The sequence below is a fragment of the Dermacentor silvarum genome, chromosome 1, assembly GCF_013339745.2.
Source record: "Dermacentor silvarum isolate Dsil-2018 chromosome 1, BIME_Dsil_1.4, whole genome shotgun sequence".
Lineage (NCBI taxonomy): Eukaryota > Metazoa > Arthropoda > Arachnida > Ixodida > Ixodidae > Dermacentor > Dermacentor silvarum.
In genome coordinates, this window is record NC_051154.1 from 432,690,277 (window position 1) to 432,714,202 (window position 23,926).

At 44.9% G+C, this 23,926-nt stretch overlaps 1 protein-coding gene and 1 long non-coding RNA gene across 2 annotated transcripts in view; both read right to left on the bottom strand.

Moving 5' to 3' along the window:
* LOC119448384 (serine/threonine-protein kinase 19) overlaps nucleotides 1-23,926 on the bottom strand; it is a 72,079-nt gene that overhangs the window by 39,421 nt on the left and 8,732 nt on the right. The window contains exon 2 of the mRNA XM_049660777.1: nucleotides 3,912-4,026. Within this exon, the coding sequence (XP_049516734.1) occupies nucleotides 3,912-4,026 (115 nt within the window). The remainder of the gene's footprint in view (nucleotides 1-3,911; nucleotides 4,027-23,926) is intronic.
* Nucleotides 6,200-20,117, bottom strand: LOC125942590 (uncharacterized). Its single transcript, XR_007465244.1, has 3 exons — nucleotides 19,907-20,117; nucleotides 10,813-10,971; nucleotides 6,200-6,286 (listed from the first exon to the last, which is right to left on the bottom strand). It is a non-coding gene; the product is annotated as an uncharacterized LOC125942590 (long non-coding RNA).

Here is a 23,926-nt window from a genome sequence, read left to right on the forward strand (position 1 = left end):
TTTCATGGCCTTTACGTTTTTAATATCAGCTGCATGCATTGCTTTGCTGGTTTCCAACTAATATAGTTCACCAGTTCGTGTAATATTTACTTTACTTAATAGACAAAAAAACGCGGAAGTATTGATATCAGTTATTTCGGCCACAATGTTTGGAACATAGGATTATCTTATTTACGAAAAAATGTGGCAGTTTCGCCCGAAAGGCGAAGCATCAATTGCGATAGCAAATTAGTAGAGAGCTATAAGGAGTAGGGATAGTAGTTTTATAGGTTGCATGAACTTGACACATTCGCTTACTAACTGAATTAACAAGCGTGGTGTCAGCGCACACAAGCAAACATGAATAGACTCGACGACCGCACACAACCACTGTGAAAACGGGGGCGTGAAGAAGCGCGGCCGCCGTAGTGAGCGAAGGTTCGTGCTGTCTATCGCTTCAACGGAAACTGAGGGGCGTACGCACAGCGCATACAAAGTTCAGAGCCGTGTGGAGATCGCTTTCAAGATACGGTGCGCGCGACAACACCGACAGCCGGCACAGGCGCAAAGTACAAGAGCGCATTTGTTGGCCGAGTAAAAGTCGCCCCCCCCCCCGCGCTACCTTCCGGCTTTGCTCCTTTCGCGTGGAAGATTGCGTCGCCAGTTACCCTTGCGTCATGTTGCAAGATACGCATTTGGTGCCGCAGCACAGCGCCGCCCCCCCTCTCTCCCTCCCATACCCCCACGGCCTTTCGCGCGACGGAAGTCGCGTTTTCTCTCTGCTGTGCGTTCGCTCTGCGTGAAGGCGCGTGTCCCCCGCCCGCTTTGACTCGCACATACGGGCGCGGCGACGATTTTATCGCCCTTGGACTTTATACGGAACCTCACGGTGACGGCGACGGCAAAAATCCGCTTGAAATGTCCATATAATTGCTATCGCAATAAAAATAGGTATTGTACTTGTCATGACATAGCGTAACGTTTAAGAATTAGTGTGGAGCATCTAACATACACTGGCATGGGCAATCTCAATGCAGTTATTCACGTGTTAGATCCCGCGACAGAGTCTATAAGGAGGAGGCCGTGCTGCAACGTGAGCCCCCCCCCCCCCCCCCCCCGAATACTATTTCTGGCTACGCCACTGCACGGCACGGAGAGCAGGCGAAGCACACGCCGCTCCGCGAGGTGGTTGCTAGGCAACGCGCGTTGATGTCATCGCCTGGAGCAGTTTTTCTTCGCACTGCGCGGCGCAACCAATTGTCCTACAATGTAGCAGACATTCTTTATAGTTAGCCTGTGATTTCCAAGGATACTCTTACGAACTTCCACTATCGTTTCCGGGGTTGTGCTCGTTGATGGCCGTCCAGAGCGTACATCGCCGTAAACAAACATTCGACCCTTTTTGAAGCGTTTATGCCATAAAAACGCCCTACTTTCGCTCATGGCATCGACTCCAAAATCGTCCTCTAGCACACGATGAGTTTCTGCCGCAGTTTTGCCAAGTTTAAAAGAAACCTTGATGGAAATCTTTTGCTCCTTGAAGTCTCCCATATCGGTTGCTAAAGAATGCGCCAAATAACTGAAACATTGAGTTGCAAAGCAACACTTCGCCAAAAAGTACTTCTTCTCAGATGCAAGTCGTTCAGCACACTGATCTGCAAGTCATACTGCTAGCTACATCTAGCGGCGGGAATATGTACCACACTCAGTTTGGCCGTGCTTTTCAAGTTCTCGGAACTTTAGGGTAGCACCTCGTACAGTAGCAACGCAAAGAACGTGATGGTTGACTGGCTGTGAAATGGGATGCATATGCAAGTGCTAACCCACCTTTTTTAAAGAAAATTCGCTATATATAGGGGTTACAAGCTAATCTTACGATTTCAAACTAGGAGTGGGCGAATATTCAAAATTTGGAATATGAATCGAAAAGTTTTTGCTATTCAATTTGTATTTGATTGGAGATTTCTCTATTTGAAATTATCTAATAGAATATTCGTTTTATTCTAGTACTATAAGGTACAACAACAGTTCTTGCAATCTACAAGGGAAAGTACCGATATAAATGGACACTCGTCAAATGATTCTGGTGCGGGAGAATTTTGCGCAGATGGTCCAGTTTCTGAACAAAGATATAGAGTAGGTCATACACGCACTATAATTTGTTTAGATTGCTCAAACTCTCTTCTCTTGACAACACAGCAGTGATACTTGCTAGAGAAGGCCTGATACATCATGAGATTGTGCTTTTAGTGACCCGTGTTCCACTGAACTCCACCTGACACCAAGAGTTTCGCGTGCAGCCGCACAGCGAAATTCACAATGCTAACAGTGAATACACTCAAAATTTGACGGCAGTGGCTGGTTCTTTTTTAAATGCCATGGAAGCATCGACTTTTCTCGACATTATCTCCCATTATTCACAGCACTGGAGTTGTTTCTCAGCACAGAGGGATCTGTGCAACAACGTGTTGCACAGATCGTTTGGCACATGACATCACACAGTGGCTAGATTTACGTGCAAGTGGGGACACAAATTTGTTGACACCTCCACTTAATTCTGCTCTCCCGAGTATCGCTCACGTATCCACACAAAAGGAATGCAAGCTCATTATTATTGCGATAGCAATTATATGGACACTCAAAAGCAGATTTCTGCCGTCGGCGTCGCCGTCGGCGTCGCCGTCGCCGTCGCCGTCGCCGTCGCCGTGAGGTTCCGTATGACGTCATTTGGAGATGAAATCGTCGCCGCGCGCCGAACGCTGTATGTGCGAGTGAAAGGGCGCGAGGGGCGCGTCTTTCACGGGGAGTGAACGCACGGCGGAGAACAAACGCGCGTTCTGCGCCGTGCTCGCTTAAGGGCTGCAGAATTAGGCGTCTCGTTTCTCCTTTACAATCACCATATATGTAGAGCAAACGCGCCTTCTTCAGACGCGCGAGAGGCCGTGGGGGAGGGGGAAGGAAGGGACGCGACGTTTAGCTGCGGCACCAAGTGCCTATTTATATGAGAGGCTCCAGCAACAGTCACCAACGCCGCACGCATTTAGAGCTAACGCGGGCAAAACGCCGATGGCGTCGACAACAGTTCTGCGTGTTGTTGCTACCAAAGCCGCTCACCTTACTTCGTATGAGATTGCTGTGTTGCTATCGCATTCATTGCTTCGCCCTTAGGGCGAAACTGTGACATTTTTTTGTCGAAGGCACGGCTCTAAGCACTACAGTGTTAGAAAAGAAATTAAAAACTTGTAGGACGCTTAAGCTTCGCCTTTAAGAATGCAACGCGTTAGCACTGAAGGATTCCTGACTACGTTTCACGCTTCACGGCAACTGCAGCTTATGTAACCTGCTGGCGAACGCTATGCACGAGGGCAAGCTTTCTGTTAGAAACGCAGCCTTTTGTGTGGGCCAATCTCGGAGGTAATGCACTGCCGCGCCAAAAATTATTATTTTTAGGTTTCTGTTATTGTTTCGCACTTTGAATATTTCAGTCTGAGAAGATTTAACATAAAAGGCATGCGCTGTTGGTGTTTTGTTCCATGACATTTGTTTGTGGGCTGTCAATCTCAAAATTCCGCGGAATAACTTTCTCAAGAATGTAAGACAAGGTAGGAGCAACCTAAGTGATAGAATTGTGTGGCAATATAACACGCATATAAAGCATGTCATATAGCAAGGCGTGGCATATACATATACCTAAACATATACTGAAATTTTCGCTCACGGACAACGACGCGGACGCCAACACCGGATTTCTGCCGCACGGGGCCCTTAACGCTGTTGCATTAAAAAGCAAACGCTGACATTTTCAAAATAATGGTTGTGCACCATACGGTGCAGGAAAGCTTTTGAGTGGTCTGAACTGTGCTACCAAACCATAACAGTAAGGTAGACTGTCACGTGCAGCCAGGCGCAAAGCTTGAGAAACAACCACTTACCATTCGCAGGCTCTGGTGCTGTTTTGGGGAGAGTTTTCGAGGGCTGTGCATAAGGTGTTGTCCCCCCTGATGTTTTTTCTGCATTCAATGTGGCATTGTCCAGTTGGGAAGGCTGCTAAGATGAATGAGGTTAATTGACAATAACCATTTCCGTACGGACTGCAAGGAAAAATAATCGTATGCTATTTACTCAGGTGACGATTTATTAACTGAGCACTAACTTTGCTCTTTATAGTAGGTCAGACAAAAACAGTCACAGACAGGTCTACATATCCGACGACGCCACTCAATTGCTTTTCTTACCAGTAATAAAGCCCGCTCAATTGATTTCATGTCCTACAGCTTAGTCTGGGATTGCACACACCTCGGTATTTGCATGGTGATTTATGTTATGGCTGGCAATAAATTAAGAAAAATGTACTGCCAAGCAAAAAAAAAAGACCAGCCAAACTGGAAGAAAAAAAATTTTGTGCTAAGGGGAGTGCTAAAGTGGCACAGAAGGAAAGAAGAGTACATAAGCGTCCTATTTATTTGTGTACTCTTCTTTCCTTCCGTAGAACTTTAGCGCTCCCCTTCGCACAAAAGCACACCTACTTGTAGTTCAAAGAATGCCGTATGCGCGTAGTTCATAGTGCTGCTTCTAGTTGTGGTTGCATTTATCTATGGCAAACAGGGCATGGCATCAATAAGATTCACTGAGCATAAATATTTGTTGACTGGTGGTAAACAGTCTTACCTTTCCTTGCACTGTCATGCTTGCAAATGCACTGCAAAATATGCAGCCATATTAAACTGGTATTCAAACTTAAGAATGAAGAAATACACATTATGGCCAAAACAGGGAATATCATTATTGTGTGCGTAAGTCAGCCTTCGATTAACTTGCACAAGAGTAAGTGTCATGCCTAAACAGTTACCTTTCGTGAATGCCGGCGTGTGTCTATTATTGATGGTGGCGCTGCCTTTACTTGAGCATGCACAGTTAAGTTTTGCATCTTCCTCATTTTCCACCAGTGCGCAACCTTTCAGTTGATAGTCGACGTTTGTGTTGTCATTTGCATTGCTTAGCCCATTGTGCCCCCCCCCCCCCTCCCTGACCGCGCCACTGTCTTCTTGTTCTTATGTTTGTTAGTACCTCCGCTATTTCAGTAACGTAAGTCAATCATTTTCGACAAAATAAATGCAAGTGTTATAATTGCAACAATTCACCATCATTATGAATGCGTACAGAAACTTGCTGACATTGGGTTTTTAGAAAAAATTATTGCTCCAAAATTCAGAATGATCAGGCGCAATGAATAACTCAACAAGAGCATCTCCAGTCACAATCAAAAATATCGGATAATTGCATGTGCTACCACCCATAATTCGTATGGCAGATAAATGATCGCACTGCCAAAGCAGCCACTAGTAATATTTTTAGCAAAATATGGCTGGTAGCTGCCAGTCATTCTCACGCAGTCTAAACAGCCATACTGGATGTTTCATATGACATGTTGGACTGAAACAATCACATTCCGGGTCCATAATGACCACAGGAAATCATGGAGGCTTTCTAACTAAGAAAGAGGGCTTGGACATCTGCCAGTTAGCTGCCACTGTCGGTGCTCGAGTGGGAAGCGCCTTTGTTAGATTTGGGTTGATAGCGCGCATCTGTTTATTCGGACTTGGCATGTAGCGAATGACATCTAATAACGTCGTTTTTTTCAAAATTTTGTAATTGATTGAGAATTTTTTTACTCGGGAATGCTAACTGTAATTCAATCACTCTTTTCAATCATCAGTTACATGTGGTCAGTTATTTTATGACTCAGACAAGCTGTAACAGGTGATACAGCTTTGAGCACTTTGAGCAAATAGTTTGGTGGGGGCCACACAGCAGCTTCATTGTTGCATATGTTCAGACTGGAAAATCCAGGTGCTCAGTGTTTATTTTAAAGCTCCACATTATACTGGCCGACGAATCTAGTCTGCATTCCTGTGGCTAGGTTGCAATGGCCGCTTGTATGTTGCCAGGAAATCACCTATGGGAATTTCCTCAGGCTTTCATTTGTGTTACTAGGAATGCTTTCTCCGAACTTCAGCAACAATGAAGTGCTGCACTTCGTAGAGAACTCGGACGCGCGCATCACAGCACTGAGTAACCAAAATCTTGTGTGCAAGGTGCTCGCGTGTTACAACACTGCCCTTCCCACTGGCACGCACATTCAGTGAGTTTTCAGTGTCACTGATGTCTTCACAAGACACTGAGGGACGATATTCGCAACGAATTTTTGAAAAGCAACATTATCTGTTGGGCAAAACAGGACAGCTTGTTGCAAACACACTGCCAATGCCTCGTCCTTTACATTATCATCTCTGTCCAATCGTTTGCACTGCAAATTCAAGCATGCATGCATTGTCAGAGTTGCTTTAAACACCATCCCACATTATAAAAATGAAAATTGTTCACGTTTATTTCTGGCAATGGAGATATATTCACACAAAAATAAATATTTCTTAAGCAAAACAATAATTAGGTGAATAATTAGTAACTGTTCTGCTGAACTATTTGCAACTCGATGAAAACGTACGATGCGAAATAAACGTGAAGGCCAGCTGCAACAAAATTTCACACTGCATAAAAAGCCTAGTTTCAGATTCTACATTTTGAATTGTGGGTTGTCAAGCGTGCTTACGGGAAAAATGAAGGACAACAGAGTAGTGGAAACGAATAAAAGGGCATTTATTGCACAATTTATCCATTAGTACCGGCTATTCGATCAACAAAAATTGGGAAATGCTGCATAAAAGTGTTTTTCCGAGCGTGAAAGAAGCCCGCGCTTACCCGCAAAGTGCCTCGAGCGGCCACTTGCGCGGCAATTCTGCGTGTATTCGCGGGCTTCTTTCACATTCGGAAAAACACTTTTATGTAGCACGTATTGAGCAACAGAAAGCTGTATCGGGAGTTTTTCATGTTGCTCTACAACTTTCGTATTGACACTTTGATAATTAGGACAGTACTTCTCGAGTTAGATAAATAATTACAATTACCTAATTAAATCTCAGTAACGAAAAAAATTACTGGCGGCTACTCCACTGTACTGTGAACAATACACACTAGGTTTGCTTCATGTGAAGCCGTTCCTCTTTTTTAAATCGTGCTGCGTGATAGCTGGGACAATGGCACATCCTGTATACAGTGACATTTGCTTAGATACGTAGATGTATTGGAGACTTATACGTACATTTAAATACCTTGTTGCGAAGTTTTGTGCATACAAGCAGTGAACTTTGTTTCCGGCGACACTTTTTTGCCCTTTATCAAGTTGTATCTTCGCATTTCAAATGTATATTTTTCAGAACTTCTGCTTTTTATATGTACTCATTGTTACGACTATAATTTCGGTGCAATTTACAGTACACGACCGGTAACTGCTGCTCCGGAGCGATCCATTGCAACGAAGGACAGCGTCATTGAGGTTTTTCCCTGGCCGTTGCATATGCACAAAAATGTAAACAAGGTTCTTGAATGACAAAGATCGATCAAAATATTTGTCCTCAACTTGTTCATTTCAATGCCTTTACGTTTTTAATATCAGCTGCATGCATTGCTTTGCTGGTTTCCAACTAATATAGTTCTCCAGTTCGTGTAATATTTACTTTACTTAATAGACAAAAAAAAAAACGCGGAAGTATTGATATCAGTTATTTCGGCCACAATGTTTGGGACATAGGATTATCTTATTTACGAAAAAATGTGGCAGTTTCGCCCGAAAGGCGAAGCATCAATTGCGATAGCAAATTAGTAGAGAGCTATAAGGAGTAGGGATAGTAGTTTTATACGTTGCATGAACTTGACACATTCGCTTACTAACTGAATTAACAAGCGTGGTGTCAGCGCACACAAGCAAACATGAATAGACTCGACGACCGCACACAACCACTGTGAAAACGAGGGCGTGGGGAAGCGCGGCCGCCGTAGTGAGCGAAGGTTCGTGCGGTCTATCGCTTCAACGGAAACTTAGGGGCGTACGCACAGCGCATAAAAAGGTCAGAGCCGTGTGGAGATCGCTTTCAAGATACGGGGCGCGCGACAACACCGACAGCCGGCACAGGCGCAAGGTACAAGAACGCATTTGTTGGCCGAGTAGAAGTCCCCCCCCCCCCCCCCCCCCCGCGCTACCTTCCGGCTTTGCTCCTTTCGCGTGAGAGATTGCGTCGCCAGTTACCCTTGCGTCATGTTGTAAGATACGCATTTGGTGCCGCAGCACAGCGCCGCCCCCCCCCCTCTGTCCCTCCCATACCCCCACGGCCTTTCGCGCGACGGAAGTCGCGTTTTCTCTCCGGTGCGCGTTCGCTCTGCGTGAAGGCGCGTGTCCCCCGCCCGCTTTGACTCGCACATACGAGCGCGGCGACGATTTTATCACCCTTGGACTTTATACGGAACCTCACGGTGACGGCGACGGCAAAAATCCGCTTGAAATGTCCATATAATTGCTATCGCAATAAAAATAGGTATTGTACTTGTCATGACAGTGCGTAACGTTTAATTATTCGTTTGCAGTATCTAACATACAATGGCATTGGCAATCTCAATGCAGTTATTCATGTATTGGACCCCTTGACAGAGTCTATAAGGAGGAGGCCGTGCTGCAACATGAGCCCCCCCCCCCCCCCCCCAAATACCATTCCTGGCTACGCCACTGCACGGCACGGAGAGGAGGCGAAGCACATGCCGCTCCGCGAGGTGGTCGCCAGGCAACGCGCGTTGCCGTCATCGCTTTGGACCAGTTTTTGTTCGCACTACGCGGCGCAACCAATTGTCCTACAATGTGGCAGCCATTCTTTATAGTTAGCTTTCGATTTCCAAGGATACTCTTACGAACTTCCGCTATCGTTTCCGGGGTTGTGCTCGTTGATGGCCGTCCAGAGCGTACATCGCCGTAAACACACATTCTACCCTTTTTGAAGCGTTTATGCCATAAAAACGTCCTACTTTCGCTCATGGCATCGACTCCAAAATCGTCCTCTAGCACACGATGAGTTTCTGCCGCAGTTTTGCCAAGTTTAAAAGAAACCTTGATGGAAATCTTTTGCTCCTTGAAGTCTGCCATATCGGTTGCTAAAAAATGCGCCAAATACTGAAACAATCAGTTGCAAAACAACACTTCGCAAAACAGTACTTCTTCTCAGATGCAAGTCGTTCAGCACACTGATCCGCAAGTCATACTGCTAGCCAAATCTAGCGGCGGGAATATGTACCACACACAGTTTGGCCGTGCTTTTCAAGTGCCCGGAACTTTAGGGTAGCACCTCGTACAGTAGCAACGCAAAGAAAGTGATGGTTGACTGGCTGTGAAATGGGATGCATATGCAAGTGCTAACCCACCTTTTTTAAAGAAAATTCGCTATATACAGGGGTTACAAGCTAATATTAGATTTCAAACTAGGAGTGGGCGAATATTCAAAATTTGGAATATGAATCGAAAAGCTTTTGCTATTCAATTTGTATTTGGTTGGAGATTTCTCTATTTTAAATTATCTAATAGAATATTTGTTTTGTTCTAGTACTATAAGGTACAGCAACAGTTCTTGCAATCTACAAGGGAAAGTACCGATATAAATGGACACTCGTCAAATGATTCTGGTGCGGGAGAATTTTGCGCAGATGGTGCAGTTTCTGAACAAAGATATAGAGTAGGTCATAGACGCACTATAGTTTGTTTAGATTGCTCAAACTCTCTTCTCTTGACAACACAGCAGTGATACTTGCTAGAGAAGGCCTGATACATCATGAGATTGTGCTTTTAGTGGCACGTGTTCCACTGAACTCCACCTGACACCAAGAGTTTCGCGTGCAGCCGCACAGCGCAATTCACAATGCTAACAGTGAATACACTCAAAATTTGACGGCAGTGGCTGGTTCTTTTTTAAATGCCATGGAAGCATCGACTTCTCTCGACATTATCTCCCATTATTGACAGCACTGGAGTTGTTTCTCAGCACAGAGGGATCTGTGCAACAACGTGTTGCACAGATCGTTAGGCACATGACATCACACAGTGGCTAGATTTCCGTGCAAGTGGGGACACAAATTTGTTGACACCTCCACTTAATTCTGCTCTCCCGAATATCGCTCACGTATACACACAAAAGGAATACAAACAAGCTCATCATTGTCGAAGGCACGGCTCTAAGCACTACAGTGTTAGAAAAGAAATTAAAAACTTGTAGGACGCTTAAGCCTCGCCTTTAAGAATGCAACGCGTTAGCACTGAAGGATTCCTGACTACGTTTCACGCTTCACGGTGACTGCAGCTTATGTAACCTGCTGGCGAACGCTATGCACGAGGGCAAGCTTTCTGGTAGAAACGCAGCCTTTTGTGTGGGCCAATCTCGGAGGTAATGCACAGCCGCGCCAAAAAATATTATTTTTAGGTTTCTGTTATTGTTTCGCACTTTCAATATTTCAGTCTGAGAAGATTTAACATAAAAGGCATGCGCTGTTTTTGTTTTGTTCCGTGACATTTTTTGTGGGCTGTCAATCTCAAAATTCCGCGGAATAACTTTCTCAAGAATGTAAGACAAGGTAGGAGCAACTTAAGTGATAGAATTGTGTGGCAATATAACACGCATATAGAGCATGTCATATAGCAAGGCGTGGCATATACATATACCTAAACATATACAGAAATTTTCGCTCACGGACAACGACGCGGACGCCAACACCGGATTTCTGCCGCACGGGGCCCTTAACGCTGTTGCATTAAAAAGCAAACGCTGACATTTTCAAAATAATGGTTGTGCACCATACGGTGCAGGAAAGCTTTTGAGTGGTCTGAACTGTGCTACCAAACCATAACAGTAAGGTAGACTGTCACGTGCAGCCAGGCGCAAAGCTTGAGAAACAACCACTTACCATTCGCAGGCTCTGGTGCTGTTTTGGGGAGAGTTTTCGAGGGCTGTGCATAAGGTGTTGTCCCCCCTGATGTTTTTTCTGCATTCATTGTGGCATTGTCTAGTTGGGAAGGCTGCTAAGATGAATGAGGTTAATTGACAATAACCATTTCCGTACGCACTGCAAGGAAAATAATCGTATGCGATTTACTCAGGTGACGATTTATTAACTGAGCACTAACTTTGCTCTTTATAGTAGTTCAGACAGAAACAGTCACAGACAGGTCTACATATCCGATGACGCCACTCATTTGCTTTTCTTACCAGTAATAAAGCCCGCTCAATTGATTTCATGTCCTACAGCTTAGTCTGGGATTGCACACACCTCGGTATTTGCATAGTGATTTATGTTATGGCTGGCAATACATTAAGAAAAATGTACTGCCAAGCAAATAAAAAAAAAGACTAGCCAAACTGGAAAAAAAAATTTGTGCTAAGGGGAGTGCTAAAGTGGCGCAGAAGGAAAGAAGAGTACATAAGCGTCCTATTTATATGTGTACTCTTCTTTCCTTCCGTAGAACTTTAGCGCTCCCCTTCGCACACAAGCACACCTACTTGTAGTTCAAAGAATGCCGTATGCGCGTAGTTCATAATGTTGCTTCTAGTTGTGGTTGCATTTATCTATGGCAAACAGGGCATGGCATCAATAAGATTCACTGAGCATAAATATTTGTTGACTGGTGGTAAAAAGTCTTACCTTTCGTTGCACTGTCATGCTCGCAAATGCACTGCAAAATATGCAGCCATATTAAACTGGTATTCAAACTTAGGAATGAAGAAATACACATTATGGCCAAAACAGGGAATATCATTATTGTGTGCGTAAGTCAGTCTTCGATTAACTTGCACAAGAGTGAGTGTCATGCCTAAACAGTTACCTTTCGTGAATGCCGGCATGTGTCTATTATTGATGGTGGCGCTGCCTTTACTTGAGCATGCACAGTTAAGTTTTGCATCTTCCTCATTTTCCACCAGTGCGCAACCTTTCAGTTAATAGTCGACGTTTGTGTTGTCATTTGCATTGCTTAGCCCATTGTGCCCCCCCCCCTCCCTGACCGCGCCACTGTCTTCTTGTTCTTATGTTTGTTAGTACCTCCGCTATTTCAGTAACGTAAGTCAATCATTTTCGACAAAATAAATGCAAGTGTAGTAATTGCAACAATTCACCATCATTATGAATGCGTACAGAAACTTGCTGACATTGGGTTTTTAGAAAAAATTATTGCTCCAAAATTCAGAATGATCAGGCGCAATGAATAACTCAACAAGAGCATCTCCAGTCACAAGCAAAAATATCAGACAAGTCCATGTGCTACCACCCATAATTCGTATGGCAGATAAATGATCGCACTGCCAAAGCAGCCACTAGTAATATTTTTAGCAAAATATGGCTGGTAGCTGCCAGTCATTCTCACGCAGTCTAAACAGCCATACTGGATGTTTCCCATGACATGTTGGACTGAAACAATCACATTCCGGGTCCATAATGACCACAGGAAATCATGGAGGCTTTCCAACTAAGAAAGACGGCTTGGACATCTGCCAGTTAGCTGCCACTGTCGCTGCTCGAGTGGGAAGCGCCTTTGTTAGATTTGGGTTGATAGCGCGCATCTGTTTATTCGGACTTGGCATGTAGCGAATGACATCTAATAACGTCGTTTTTTCAAAATTTTGTAATTGATTGAGAATTTTTTTTACTCGGGAATGCTAACTGTAATTCAATCACTCTTTTCAATCATCAGTTACATGTGGTCAGTTATTTTATGACTCAGACAAGCTGTAACAGGTGATACAGCTTTGAGCACTTGAGTTTGGTGGGGGCCACACAGCAGCTTCATTGTTGCATATGTTCAGACTGGAAAATCCAGGTGCTCAGTGTTTATTTTAAAGCTCCACATTATACTGGCCGACGAATCTAGTCTGCATTGCTGTGGCTAGGTTGCAACGGCCGCTTGAATGTTGCCAGGAAATCACCTATGGAATTTCATCAGGCTTTCATTGGTGTTACTGGGAATGCTTTCTCCGAACTTCAGCAACAATGAAGTGCTGCACTTCGTAGAGAACTCGGACGCGCGCATCAGAGCACTGAGTAACCAAAATCTTGTGTGCAAGGTGCTCACGTGTTACAATTAACGCTGCCCTTCCCACTGGCACGCACATTCAGCGAGTTTTCAGTGTCGCTGATGTCTTCACAAGACACTGAGGGACGATATTAGAAACGAAACTTTGAAAAGCAACATTCTCTGTTGGTCAAAACAGGACAGCTTGTTGCAAACACACTACCAATGCCTCATCCTTTACATTATCAACTCTGTCCAATCGTTTGCACTGCGATTTCAAGCATGCATGCATTGTCAGAGTTCTTAAAACACCATTCCACATTATAAAAATGGAAAATTGTTCACGTTTATTTCTGGCAATGGAGATATATTCACACAAAAATAAACATTTCTTGAGCAAAACAATAATTAGGTGAATAATTAGTAGCTGTTCTGCTGAACTATTTGCAACTCGATGAAAACGTACGATGCGAAATAAACGTGAAGGCCAGCTGCAACAAAATTTCACACTGCATGAAAAGCCTAGTTTCAGATTCTACATTTTGAATTGTGGGTTGTCAAGCGTGCTCACGGGACAAAGGAAGGACAACAGACTAGTGGAAACGAATAAAAGGGCATTTATTGCACATTTTATCCAATAGTACCGGCTATTCGATCAACAAAAATTGGGAAATGCTGCATAAAAGTGTTTTTCCGAGAATGAAAGAAGCCCGCACTTACCCCCAAAGTGCCTCGAGCGGCCAGTTGCGCGGCAATTCTGCGTGTATTCGCCCGCTTCTTTCACATTCGGAAAAACACTTTTATTTAGCACGTATTGAGCAACAGAAAGCTGTATCGGGAGTTTTTCATGTTGCTCTACAACTTTCGCATTGACACTTTGATAATTAGGACAGTACTTCTCGAGTTAGACAAATAATTATAATTACCTATTTAAATCTCAGTAACGAAAGAAATTACTGGCGGCTACTCCACTGTACTGTAAACAATACACACTAGGTTTGCTTCATGTAAAGCCGTTCCTCTTTTTTAAATCGTGCTGCGTGATAGCTGGGACAATGGGACATCCTGTATACAGTGACATTTGCTTAGATACGTAGATGTATTGGAGACTTATACGTACATTTAAATACCTTGTTGCGAAGTTTTGTGTATACAAGCAGTGAACTTTGTTTCCGGCGACACTTTTTTGCCCTTTATCATGTTGTATCTTCGCATTTCAAATGTATATTTTTCAGAACTTCTGCTTTTTATATGTACTCACTGGTACGACTATAATTTCGGTGCAATTTACAATAATCGATCGGTAACTGCTGCTCCGGAGCAATCCATTGCAACGAAGGACAGCGTCATTGAGGTTTTTCCCTGGCCGTTGCATATGCACAAAAATGTAAACAAGGTTCTTGAATGACAAAGATCGATCAAAATATTTGTCCTTAACTTTTTCATTTCATGGCCTTTACGTTTTTAATATCAGCTGCATGCATTGCTTTGCTGGTTTCAAACTAATATAGTTCACCAGTTCGTGTAATATTTACTTTACTTAATAGACAAAAAAACGCGGAAGTATTGATATCAGTTATTTCGGCCACAATGTTTGGAACATAGGATTATCTTATTTACGAAAAAATGTGGCAGTTTCGCCCGAAAGGCGAAGCATCAATTGCGATAGCAAATTAGTAGAGAGCTATAAGGAGTAGGGATAGTAGTTTTATAGGTTGCATGAACTTGACACATTCGCTTACTAACTGAATTAACAAGCGTGGTGTCAGCGCACACAAGCAAACATGAATAGACTCGACGACCGCACACAACCACTGTGAAAACGGGGGCGTGAAGAAGCGCGGCCGCCGTAGTGAGCGAAGGTTCGTGCTGTCTATCGCTTCAACGGAAACTGAGGGGCGTACGCACAGCGCATACAAAGGTCAGAGCCGTGTGGAGATCGCTTTCAAGATACGGGGCGCGCGACAACACCGACAGCCGGCACAGGCGCAAAGTACAAGAGCGCATTTGTTGGCCGAGTAAAAGTCGCCCCCCCCCCCCCGCGCTACCTTCCGGCTTTGCTCCTTTCGCGTGGAAGATTGCGTCGCCAGTTACCCTTGCGTCATGTTGCAAGATACGCATTTGGTGCCGCAGCACAGCGCCGCCCCCCCTCTCTCCCTCCCATACCCCCACGGCCTTTCGCGCGACGGAAGTCGCGTTTTCTCTCTGCTGTGCGTTCGCTCTGCGTGAAGGCGCGTGTCCCCCGCCCGCTTTGACTCGCACATACGGGCGCGGCGACGATTTTATCGCCCTTGGACTTTATACGGAACCTCACGGTGACGGCGACGGCAAAAATCCGCTTGAAATGTCCATATAATTGCTATCGCAATAAAAATAGGTATTGTACTTGTCATGACATAGCGTAACGTTTAATAATTAGTTTGGAGCATCTAACATACACTGGCATGGGCAATCTCAATGCAGTTATTCACGTGTTAGATCCCGCGACAGAGTCTATAAGGAGGAGGCCGTGCTGCAACGTGAGCCCCCCCCCCCCCCCCCCCGAATACTATTTCTGGCTACGCCACTGCACGGCACGGAGAGGCAGGCGAAGCACACGCCGCTCCGCGAGGTGGTTGCTAGGCAACGCGCGTTGATGTCATCGCCTGGAGCAGTTTTTCTTCGCACTGCGCGGCGCAACCAATTGTCCTACAATGTAGGCAGACATTCTTTATAGTTAGCCTGTGATTTCCAAGGATACTCTTACGAACTTCCGCTATCGTTTCCGGGGTTGTGCTCGTTGATGGCCGTCCAGAGCGTACATCGCCGTAAACAAACATTCGACCCTTTTTGAAGCGTTTATGCCATAAAAACGCCCTACTTTCGCTCATGGCATCGACTCCAAAATCGTCCTCTAGCACACGATGAGTTTCTGCCGCAGTTTTGCCAAGTTTAAAAGAAACCTTGATGGAAATCTTTTGCTCCTTGAAGTCTCCCATATCGGTTGCTAAAGAATGCGCCAAATAACTGAAACATTGAGTTGCAAAGCAACACTTCGCCAAAAAGTACTTCTTCTCAGATGCAAGTCGTTCAGCACACTGATCTGCAAGTCATACTGCTAGCTACATCTAGCGGCGGGAATGTGTACCACCCTCTGTTTGGCCGTGCTTTTCAAGTTCCCGGAACGTTAGAGTAGCACCTCATACAGTATCAACGCAAAGAAGGTGATGGTTGACTGGTTGCGAAATAGGATGCATATGCGAGTGCTAACTCACCTTTTTTAAAGAAAATTCGCTATATACAGGGGTTACAAGCTAATCTTACGATTTCAAACTAGGAGTGTGCGAATATTCAAAATTTGGAATACGAATCGAATAGTTTTTGCTATTCAATTTTTATTGGATTGGAGATTTCGCAATTTTAAATTATCGAATAGAATATTCGTTTTGTTCTAATACTATAAGGTACAACAACAGTTCTTGCAATCTACAAGGAAAATTACCGATATAAATGGACACTCGTCAAATGATTCTGGTGCGGGAGAATTTTGCGCAGATGACCGGTCCAGTTTCTGAACAAAGATATAGAGTAGGTCATACACGCACTATAATTTGTTTAGATTGTTCAATCTCTCTTCTCTTGACAACACAGCAGTGATACTTGCTAGAGCAGGCCTGATACATCATGAGATTGTGCTTTTAGTGACACGTGTACAACTGAACTGCGCCTGACACCAAGAGTTTCGCGTGCCGCCGCACAGCGAAATTCACAATGGTAACAGTGAATACACTCAAAGTTCGACGGCAGTGCTTGGTTCTTTTTTAAATGCCATGGAAGCATCGACTTCTCTCGACGTTATCTCCCATTATTCACAGCACTGGAGTTGTTTCTCAGCACAGAGGGATCTGTGCAACAACGTGTTGCACAGATCGTTTGGCACATGACATCACACAGTGGCTAGATTTCCGTGCAAGTGGGGACACAAATCTGTTGACACCTCCACTTAATTCTGCTCTCCCGAGTATCGCTCACGTATCCACACAAAATGAATACAAGCTCATCATTGTCGAAGGCACTCTAAGCACTACAGTGTTACAAAAGCATTAAAAACTTGCAGGACGCTTAAGCTTCGCCTTTAAGAATGGAACGCGCTAGCAGTGAAAGATTCCTGACTACTTTTCACGCTTCACGGCAACTGCAGCTTACGTAACCGCAATGTTCACTAGGAAACGCTGCTGGCGAACGCTATGCACGAGGGTAAGCTTTCTGGTAGAAACGCAGCCTTTGTGTGGGCCAATCCCGGAGGTAATGCACAGCCGCGCCAAAACAAATATTATTTTCGGGTTTATGTTATTGTTTCGCACTTTCAATATTTCAGTCTGAGAAGATTTAACATAAAAGGCATGCGCTGTTAGTGTTTTGTTCCGTAACATTTGTTCGTGGGCTGTCCATCTCAAAATTCCGCGGAATAACTTTCTCAAGAATGTAAGACAAGGTAGGAGCAACTTAAGTGATAGAATTGTGTGGCAATATAACACGCATATACAGCATGTCATATAGCAAGGCGTGGCATATACATATACCTAAAGATATACTGAAATTTTCGCTCACGGACAACGACGCGGACGCCAACACCGGATTTCTGCCGCACGGGGCCCTTAACGCTGTTGCATTAAAAAGAAAACGCTGACATTTTGAAAATAATGGTTGTGCACCATACGGTGCAGGAAAGCTTTTGGGTGGTCTGAACTGTGCTACAAAACCATAACAGTAAGGTAGACTGTCACGTGCAGCCAGGCGCAAAGCTTGAGAAACAACCACTTACCATTCGCAGGCTCTGGTGCTGTTTTGGGGAGAGTTTTTGAGGGCTGTGCATAAGGTGTTATCCCCCCTGATGTTTTTTCTGCATTCAATGCGGCATTGTCTAGTTGGGAAGGCTGCTAAGATGAATGAGGTTAATTGAGAATAACCATTTCCGTACGCACTGCAAGGAAAAATAATCGTATGCTATTTACTCAGGTGACGATTTATTAACTGAGCACTAACTTTGCTCTTTATAGTAGTTCAGACAAAAACAGTCACAGACAGGTCTACATATCCGACGACGCCACTCATTTGCTTTTCTTACCAGTAATAAAGCCCGCTCAATTGATTTCATGTCCTGCAGCTTAGTCTGGGATTGCACACACTTCGTTATTTGCATGGTGATTTATGTTATGGCTGGCAATAAATTAAGAAAAATGTACTGCCAAGCAAAAAAAAAGACCAGCCAAACTGGAAGAAAAAATCATTTGTGCTAAGGGGAGTGCTAAAGTGGCACAGAAGGAAAGAACAGTACATAAGCGTCCTATTTATTTGTGTACTCTTCTTTCCTTCCGTAGAACTTTAGCGCTCCCCTTCGCACAAAAGCACACCTACTTGTAGTTCAAAGAATGCCGTATGCGCGTAGTTCATAATGCTGCTTCTAGTTGTGGTTGCATTTATCTATGGCAGACATGGCATGACATCAATAAGATTCACTGAGCATAAATATTTGTTGACCGGTGGTAAACAGCCTTACCTTTCGTTGCACTGTCATGCTCGCAAATGCACTGCAAAATATGCAGCCATATTATAGTGGTATTCTAACTTAAGAATGAAGAAATGCACATTATGGCCAAAACAGGGCATATCATTATTGTGTGCGTAAGTCAGCCTTCGATTAACTTGCACAAGAGCAAGTGTCATGCTTAAACAGTTACCTTTCGTGAATGCCGGCATGTGTCAATTATTGATGGTGGCGCTGCCTTTACTTGAGCATGCACAGTTAAGTTTTGCATCTTCCTCATTTTCCACTGGTGCGCAACCTTTCAGTTCATAGTCGACGTTTGTGTTGTCATTTGCATTGCTTTGCCCATTGTGCCCCCCCTCCCTGACCGCGCCACTGTCTTCTTGTTCTTATGTTTGTTAGTACCTCCGCTATTTCAGTAACGCAAGTCAATCATTTTCGACAAAATAAATGCAAGTGCAAGTGAATTGCAACAATTCACCATCATTATAAATGCGTACAGAAACTTGCTGACATTGGGTTTTTAGAAAAAATTATTGCTCCAAAATTCAGAATGATCAGGCGCAATGAATAACTCAACAAGAGCATCTCCAGTCACAAGCAAAAATATCAGACAAGTCCATGTGCTACCACCCATAATTCGTATGGCAGATAAATGATCGCACTGCCAAAGCAGCCACTAGTAATATTTTTAGCAAAATATGGCTGGTAGCTGCCAGTCATTCTCACGCAGTCTAAACAGCCATACTGGATGTTTCATATGACATGTTGGACTGAAACAATCACATTCCGGGTCCACAATTACCACAGGAAATCATGGAGGCTTTCCAAATAAGAAAGACGGCTTGGACATGAGCCAATTAGCTGCCACTGTCGCTGCTAGAGTGCGAAGCGGCTTTGTTAAATTTGGGTTGATAGCGCGCATTTGTTTATTCGGACTTGGCATGTAGCAAATGACATCTAATAACATCGTTTTTTCAAAATTTTGTAATTGATTGAGAACTTTTTTACTCAAGAATGCTAACTGTAATTCAATCACTCTTTTCAATCATCAATTACATGTGACCAGTTATTTTATGACTCAGACAAGCTGTAACAGGTGATACAGCTTTGAGCACTTGAGTTTGGTGGGGGCCACACAGTAGCTTCATTGTTGCATATGTTCAGACTGGAAAACCCAGGTGCTCAGTGTTTAATTTTAAAGCTCCACAGTATACTGGCCGACGAATCTAGTCTGCATTTGTGTGGCTAGGTAGCGATGGCCGCTTGAATGTTGCCAGGAAATCACCTATGGGAATTTCGTCAATCTTTTATTGGTGTTACTGGGAATGCTTTCTCCGAACTTCAGCAACAATGAAGTGCTGCACTTCGTAGAGAACTCGGACGCGAGCATCACAGCACTGAGTAACCAAAATCTTGTGTGCAAGGTGCTCGCGTGTTACAACACTGCCCTTCCCACTGGCACGCACATTCAGCGAGTTTTCAGTGTCGCTGATGTCTTCACAAGACACTGAGGGACGATATTAGCAACGAAACTTTGAAAAGCAACATTCTCTGTTGGTCAAAACAGGACAGCTTGTTGCAAACACACTACCAATGCCTCGTCCTTTACATTATCATCTCTGTCCAATCGTTTGCACTGCAAATTCAAGCATGCATGCATTGTCAGAGTTGCTTACAACACCATTCCACATTATAAAAATGGAAAATTGTTCACGTTTATTTCTGGGAATGGAGATATATTCACGCAGAAATAAACCTTTCTTAAGCAAAACAATAATTAGGTGAATAATTAGTAACTGTTCTGCTGAACTTTTTTGAACTCGATGGAAACGCCGCGAAATAAACGTGAAGGCGAGCTGCAACAAAATTTCACACTGCATAAAAAGCCTAGTTTCAGATTCTACATTTTGAATTGTGGAGGAGGAGGAGGAAATAAGAGAAAGGCAGAAGGCAGGGAGGTTAACCAGGATAACGTCCGGTTGGCTACCCTACACCGGGGGAATGGGAAGAGGGAACACAAAGATGACAGGGAGAGAGAGGAGGGAAGGAAAGAAGAGAAATGAGCGGTTAGTTCGCTGACGCGTGTGTTAGTGCACTAATAGTCACAGACGTTGACACAAGCCCGTCGTCCTCAAGAAGCACAAAAGTGCCTTCACCGCTTTATGGGCCGACGAGCGATGGGGGCGGTGTTCCAGCAGCACCTGCACGGAAAGCGTCCGATCGTCCAGTTTTTTTAGCGCGTTAGCAAGATCTTGTCTTTCTTGAGCATATCGTGGACAGTGGCACAGCAGGTGGTCAATAGTTTAGTCGGTGCCGCAGACCTCGCATGCTGCACTGTCGGTCACTCCAATTAATGTAGAGTATGCCTTTGTGAAGGCTACTCCTAACCAAAGGCGACAGAGAAGCGAAGCTTCACGTCGAGGAAGTCCGAATGGAGGTCGGAGTTGCAGTGACGGGTTTAATTGATGCAGTCGTGTTAATCGTAAGTTTGGCGAGTTCCACTCGGTCAGTGAGAGACTGCGTGCCAGGTGTCGAAGCTGCCTTGCGGCGTCTGTCCTCGAAAGTGGAATTGGAACGCGGAGCTCTTCTTGGTGTGATGTGCGAGCAGCGTTGTCTGCGGAATCATTGCCACTGATTCCACAATGACCAGGTACCCATTGAAATACAACCTCGTGGCCTTTTTGTTGGACGTGATGGTGAAGTTTCACTGTTTCGTATGTCAACTGTTCATGACAGCCGCGTCGGAGAACTGACTGCACGCACTGTAATGCCGGTTTTGAGTCTGAAAACACAGCCCATTTTGTAGGTATTTCAGAGTCAATGAATTCTAGTGCACGACGCAGAGCCGTTAGTTCTGCTGCCGTTGAGGTCGTGACATGCGATGTCTTGAACCGCAGTGTTATTCCTCGCGTTGGTATAACCACCGCACCACCAGAACTGGACGACGTAGTCGATCCATCGGTATAGATGTGCACGTGGTTGCTGTACTTTTCATGCAAGAGGAGTAAGCTCAGTTGTTTTAGAGCAGGGGCCGGTACATCTGATTTCTTCTGTAGTCCTGGAATCGTTATATGTACTTGTGGACGGCTCAAACACCACGGAAGAAGCACTGGCTTGGCCGCAGGTGCGTACCCTGAAGTAAACGATGCACGATGTGCACTGACAGTAGCGCTAAATGTCGAGCAGGTCCTTTCAGCAGTGAGGCTCGCCAGGTGGTGGGAAGGGGTCCTAGCATAGTGTCTGAGATGCGTACGCATTGTCTCAACGGCAATGTGCGTCGTGATTGGGTAATCCTGGGCAATGGCAATGATTTCAGACGTTGACGCACTGCGTGGTAGGCCAAGACATATCTTAAGGGCTTGGGCTTGAATGCTTTGAATCATGCGGAGGTTAGTCTTGCAGGTGTTGGATATTGCAGGCAGGCTGTACCGAAGGAATCCAACGAACAGCACCATGTACAGCTGTAACATACCGTGTATGGATACTCCCCAACTTTTTCCTGCAAGGAACCTGAACAGGTGACAGATAGCAGACAGCTGCTTTTTCACGTAATTCACGTGCGGAGTCCAAGACAGGTCTCTGTCAATTACGACTCCCAGGAACCTGTGACTTCTGCTGTATGGTATAAGTTGTCTGTTAATTGATATTCCGTAAGCAGACATCGGCTTCCTGGTGAATGCCACCATTGCGCACTTTCCACATGAAATTTCAAGTCCTTGTTGACGAAGGTAGCAAGATGTCATTGTGGCTGCCTTCTGAAGCCGAGCGCGAAGCTGAAGTCGTGTCACACCTGATGCCCAAATGCAGATGTCGTCCGCATAGATGGAAAGTTGTACGGTGCTTGGCAGGTTGTCAACTAATCCAATAAGGGTTAGATTAAAAAGCGTTGGGCTAAGCACTCCGCCTTGAGGCACTCCTCGGCTACCGTAATGCTCGGATGTCGGGCAATTTTCAGTGTGCACGTAGAATGATCTTCTCTGTAAGTAGCTGCGCACCCACATATATATCTTACCACCAAGTCCTACTGCTTCTAACGCGCCGAGGATGGCTTCATGGGTGACATTATCGTAAGCCCCTTTAACGTCTAGAAACAGAGCAGCAGATAGTCGTTTACAGGCCTTCTGGTGTTGCGCAAATGTTACCAAGTCAACAACGTTGTCTGTAGACGAACGGCCACGCCTGAATCCGGTCATAGCGTCTGGGTAGATTTCATAGTACTCTAAGTACCATTCCAGACGTGTTAAAATCATTCTTTCCATTGTTTTTCCAACGCAACTTGCAAGTGCGATAGGACGGTATGAGGAAATGTCCAAAGGCGACTTGCCAGCTTTGAGAAGTGGAATGAGGCGACTTGACTTCCATTCCTGCGGAACCGTACCCGTCTGCCAGGAGTCGTTGTATAGGAGCAAGAGTGCTTTCCGAGCTTGGTCTCCTAGGTTACACAGGGCACGGTACGTAATGCCGTCAGGTCCTGGCGCTGAAGAACGCCTGCACAAAGCCAGCGCAGCTTCTAGTTCTTGCATAGAAAACGGGCACTCCATGCGGGGATCGCGTGAGAACAGTGGGTGGTCGACCGTCCCCGTTCCCGTTCCATCGAAATTTGCCTCGCCAGCAATCTTTCTGCAGAAAGATTCAGCGACATCAATCTCCCTACATTGTAGATGTAGTGCCAGAGATTTAAACGGGTGGCGCTGACCAAAGGTTGTGCGAAGGCCACGAACAGTCCTCCATATAAGCGATAAAGGTTTTCGCGGATCCAGGGACTCGCAAAAGGATACCCATTGTCGGGTAGCCAGCTTGTTCATGTGACGCTGTATTTTCTTTTGTGTTCGTCTAGCCAATCTCAAGTCATGAATGGACTTCGTGCGCCTATATCTTCGTTCCGCACGACGGCGAATTGCTCGAAGTTTCTCGAGTTCGATGTCGAAATTGGTGCGGGCAGAACTCTTCAAAGGCGAATGCGTGGTTGTTTCTATGGCATCCTTTATCGCGCCCTCTAGGTTGCAGGAGGTACCGTCACGACAGCAGTTTTCCATGATTATTTTGTATTTAGGCCAATCGGTGCAATGGACGGCTCTGGGGGACCTGGAGCTAGTCAGACCTTCAATCTTCAAATAAGTTGGGATGTGGTCGCTACCTCGCGTTTCTAAATCCGAAAACCAGTGCACTCTTCTCGAAAACGAACGTGAAACGAAGGTAAGGTCCAAGCAGCTACTATACACTGATCCACGCAGATAAGTGGGGCTTCCATCATTTGACAGGCAAAGTTCGCGTTCAGAGGCAAAGGACACCAATGCTCTGCCTCTAGAGTTCACTTTGGAGCTTCCCCATAGGTAATGGTGGGCATTAAAGTCGCCAATGATCACCCACGGCTGTGGAGTCGATGTCAAAATTCCCTGTAAGCGCTCACAATCCAGGCGACTTGTTGGAGATAAGTAGGCACCAAGAATTGTAAACGTGAGCTTTTCTTCTTCACTGTCAAGCAA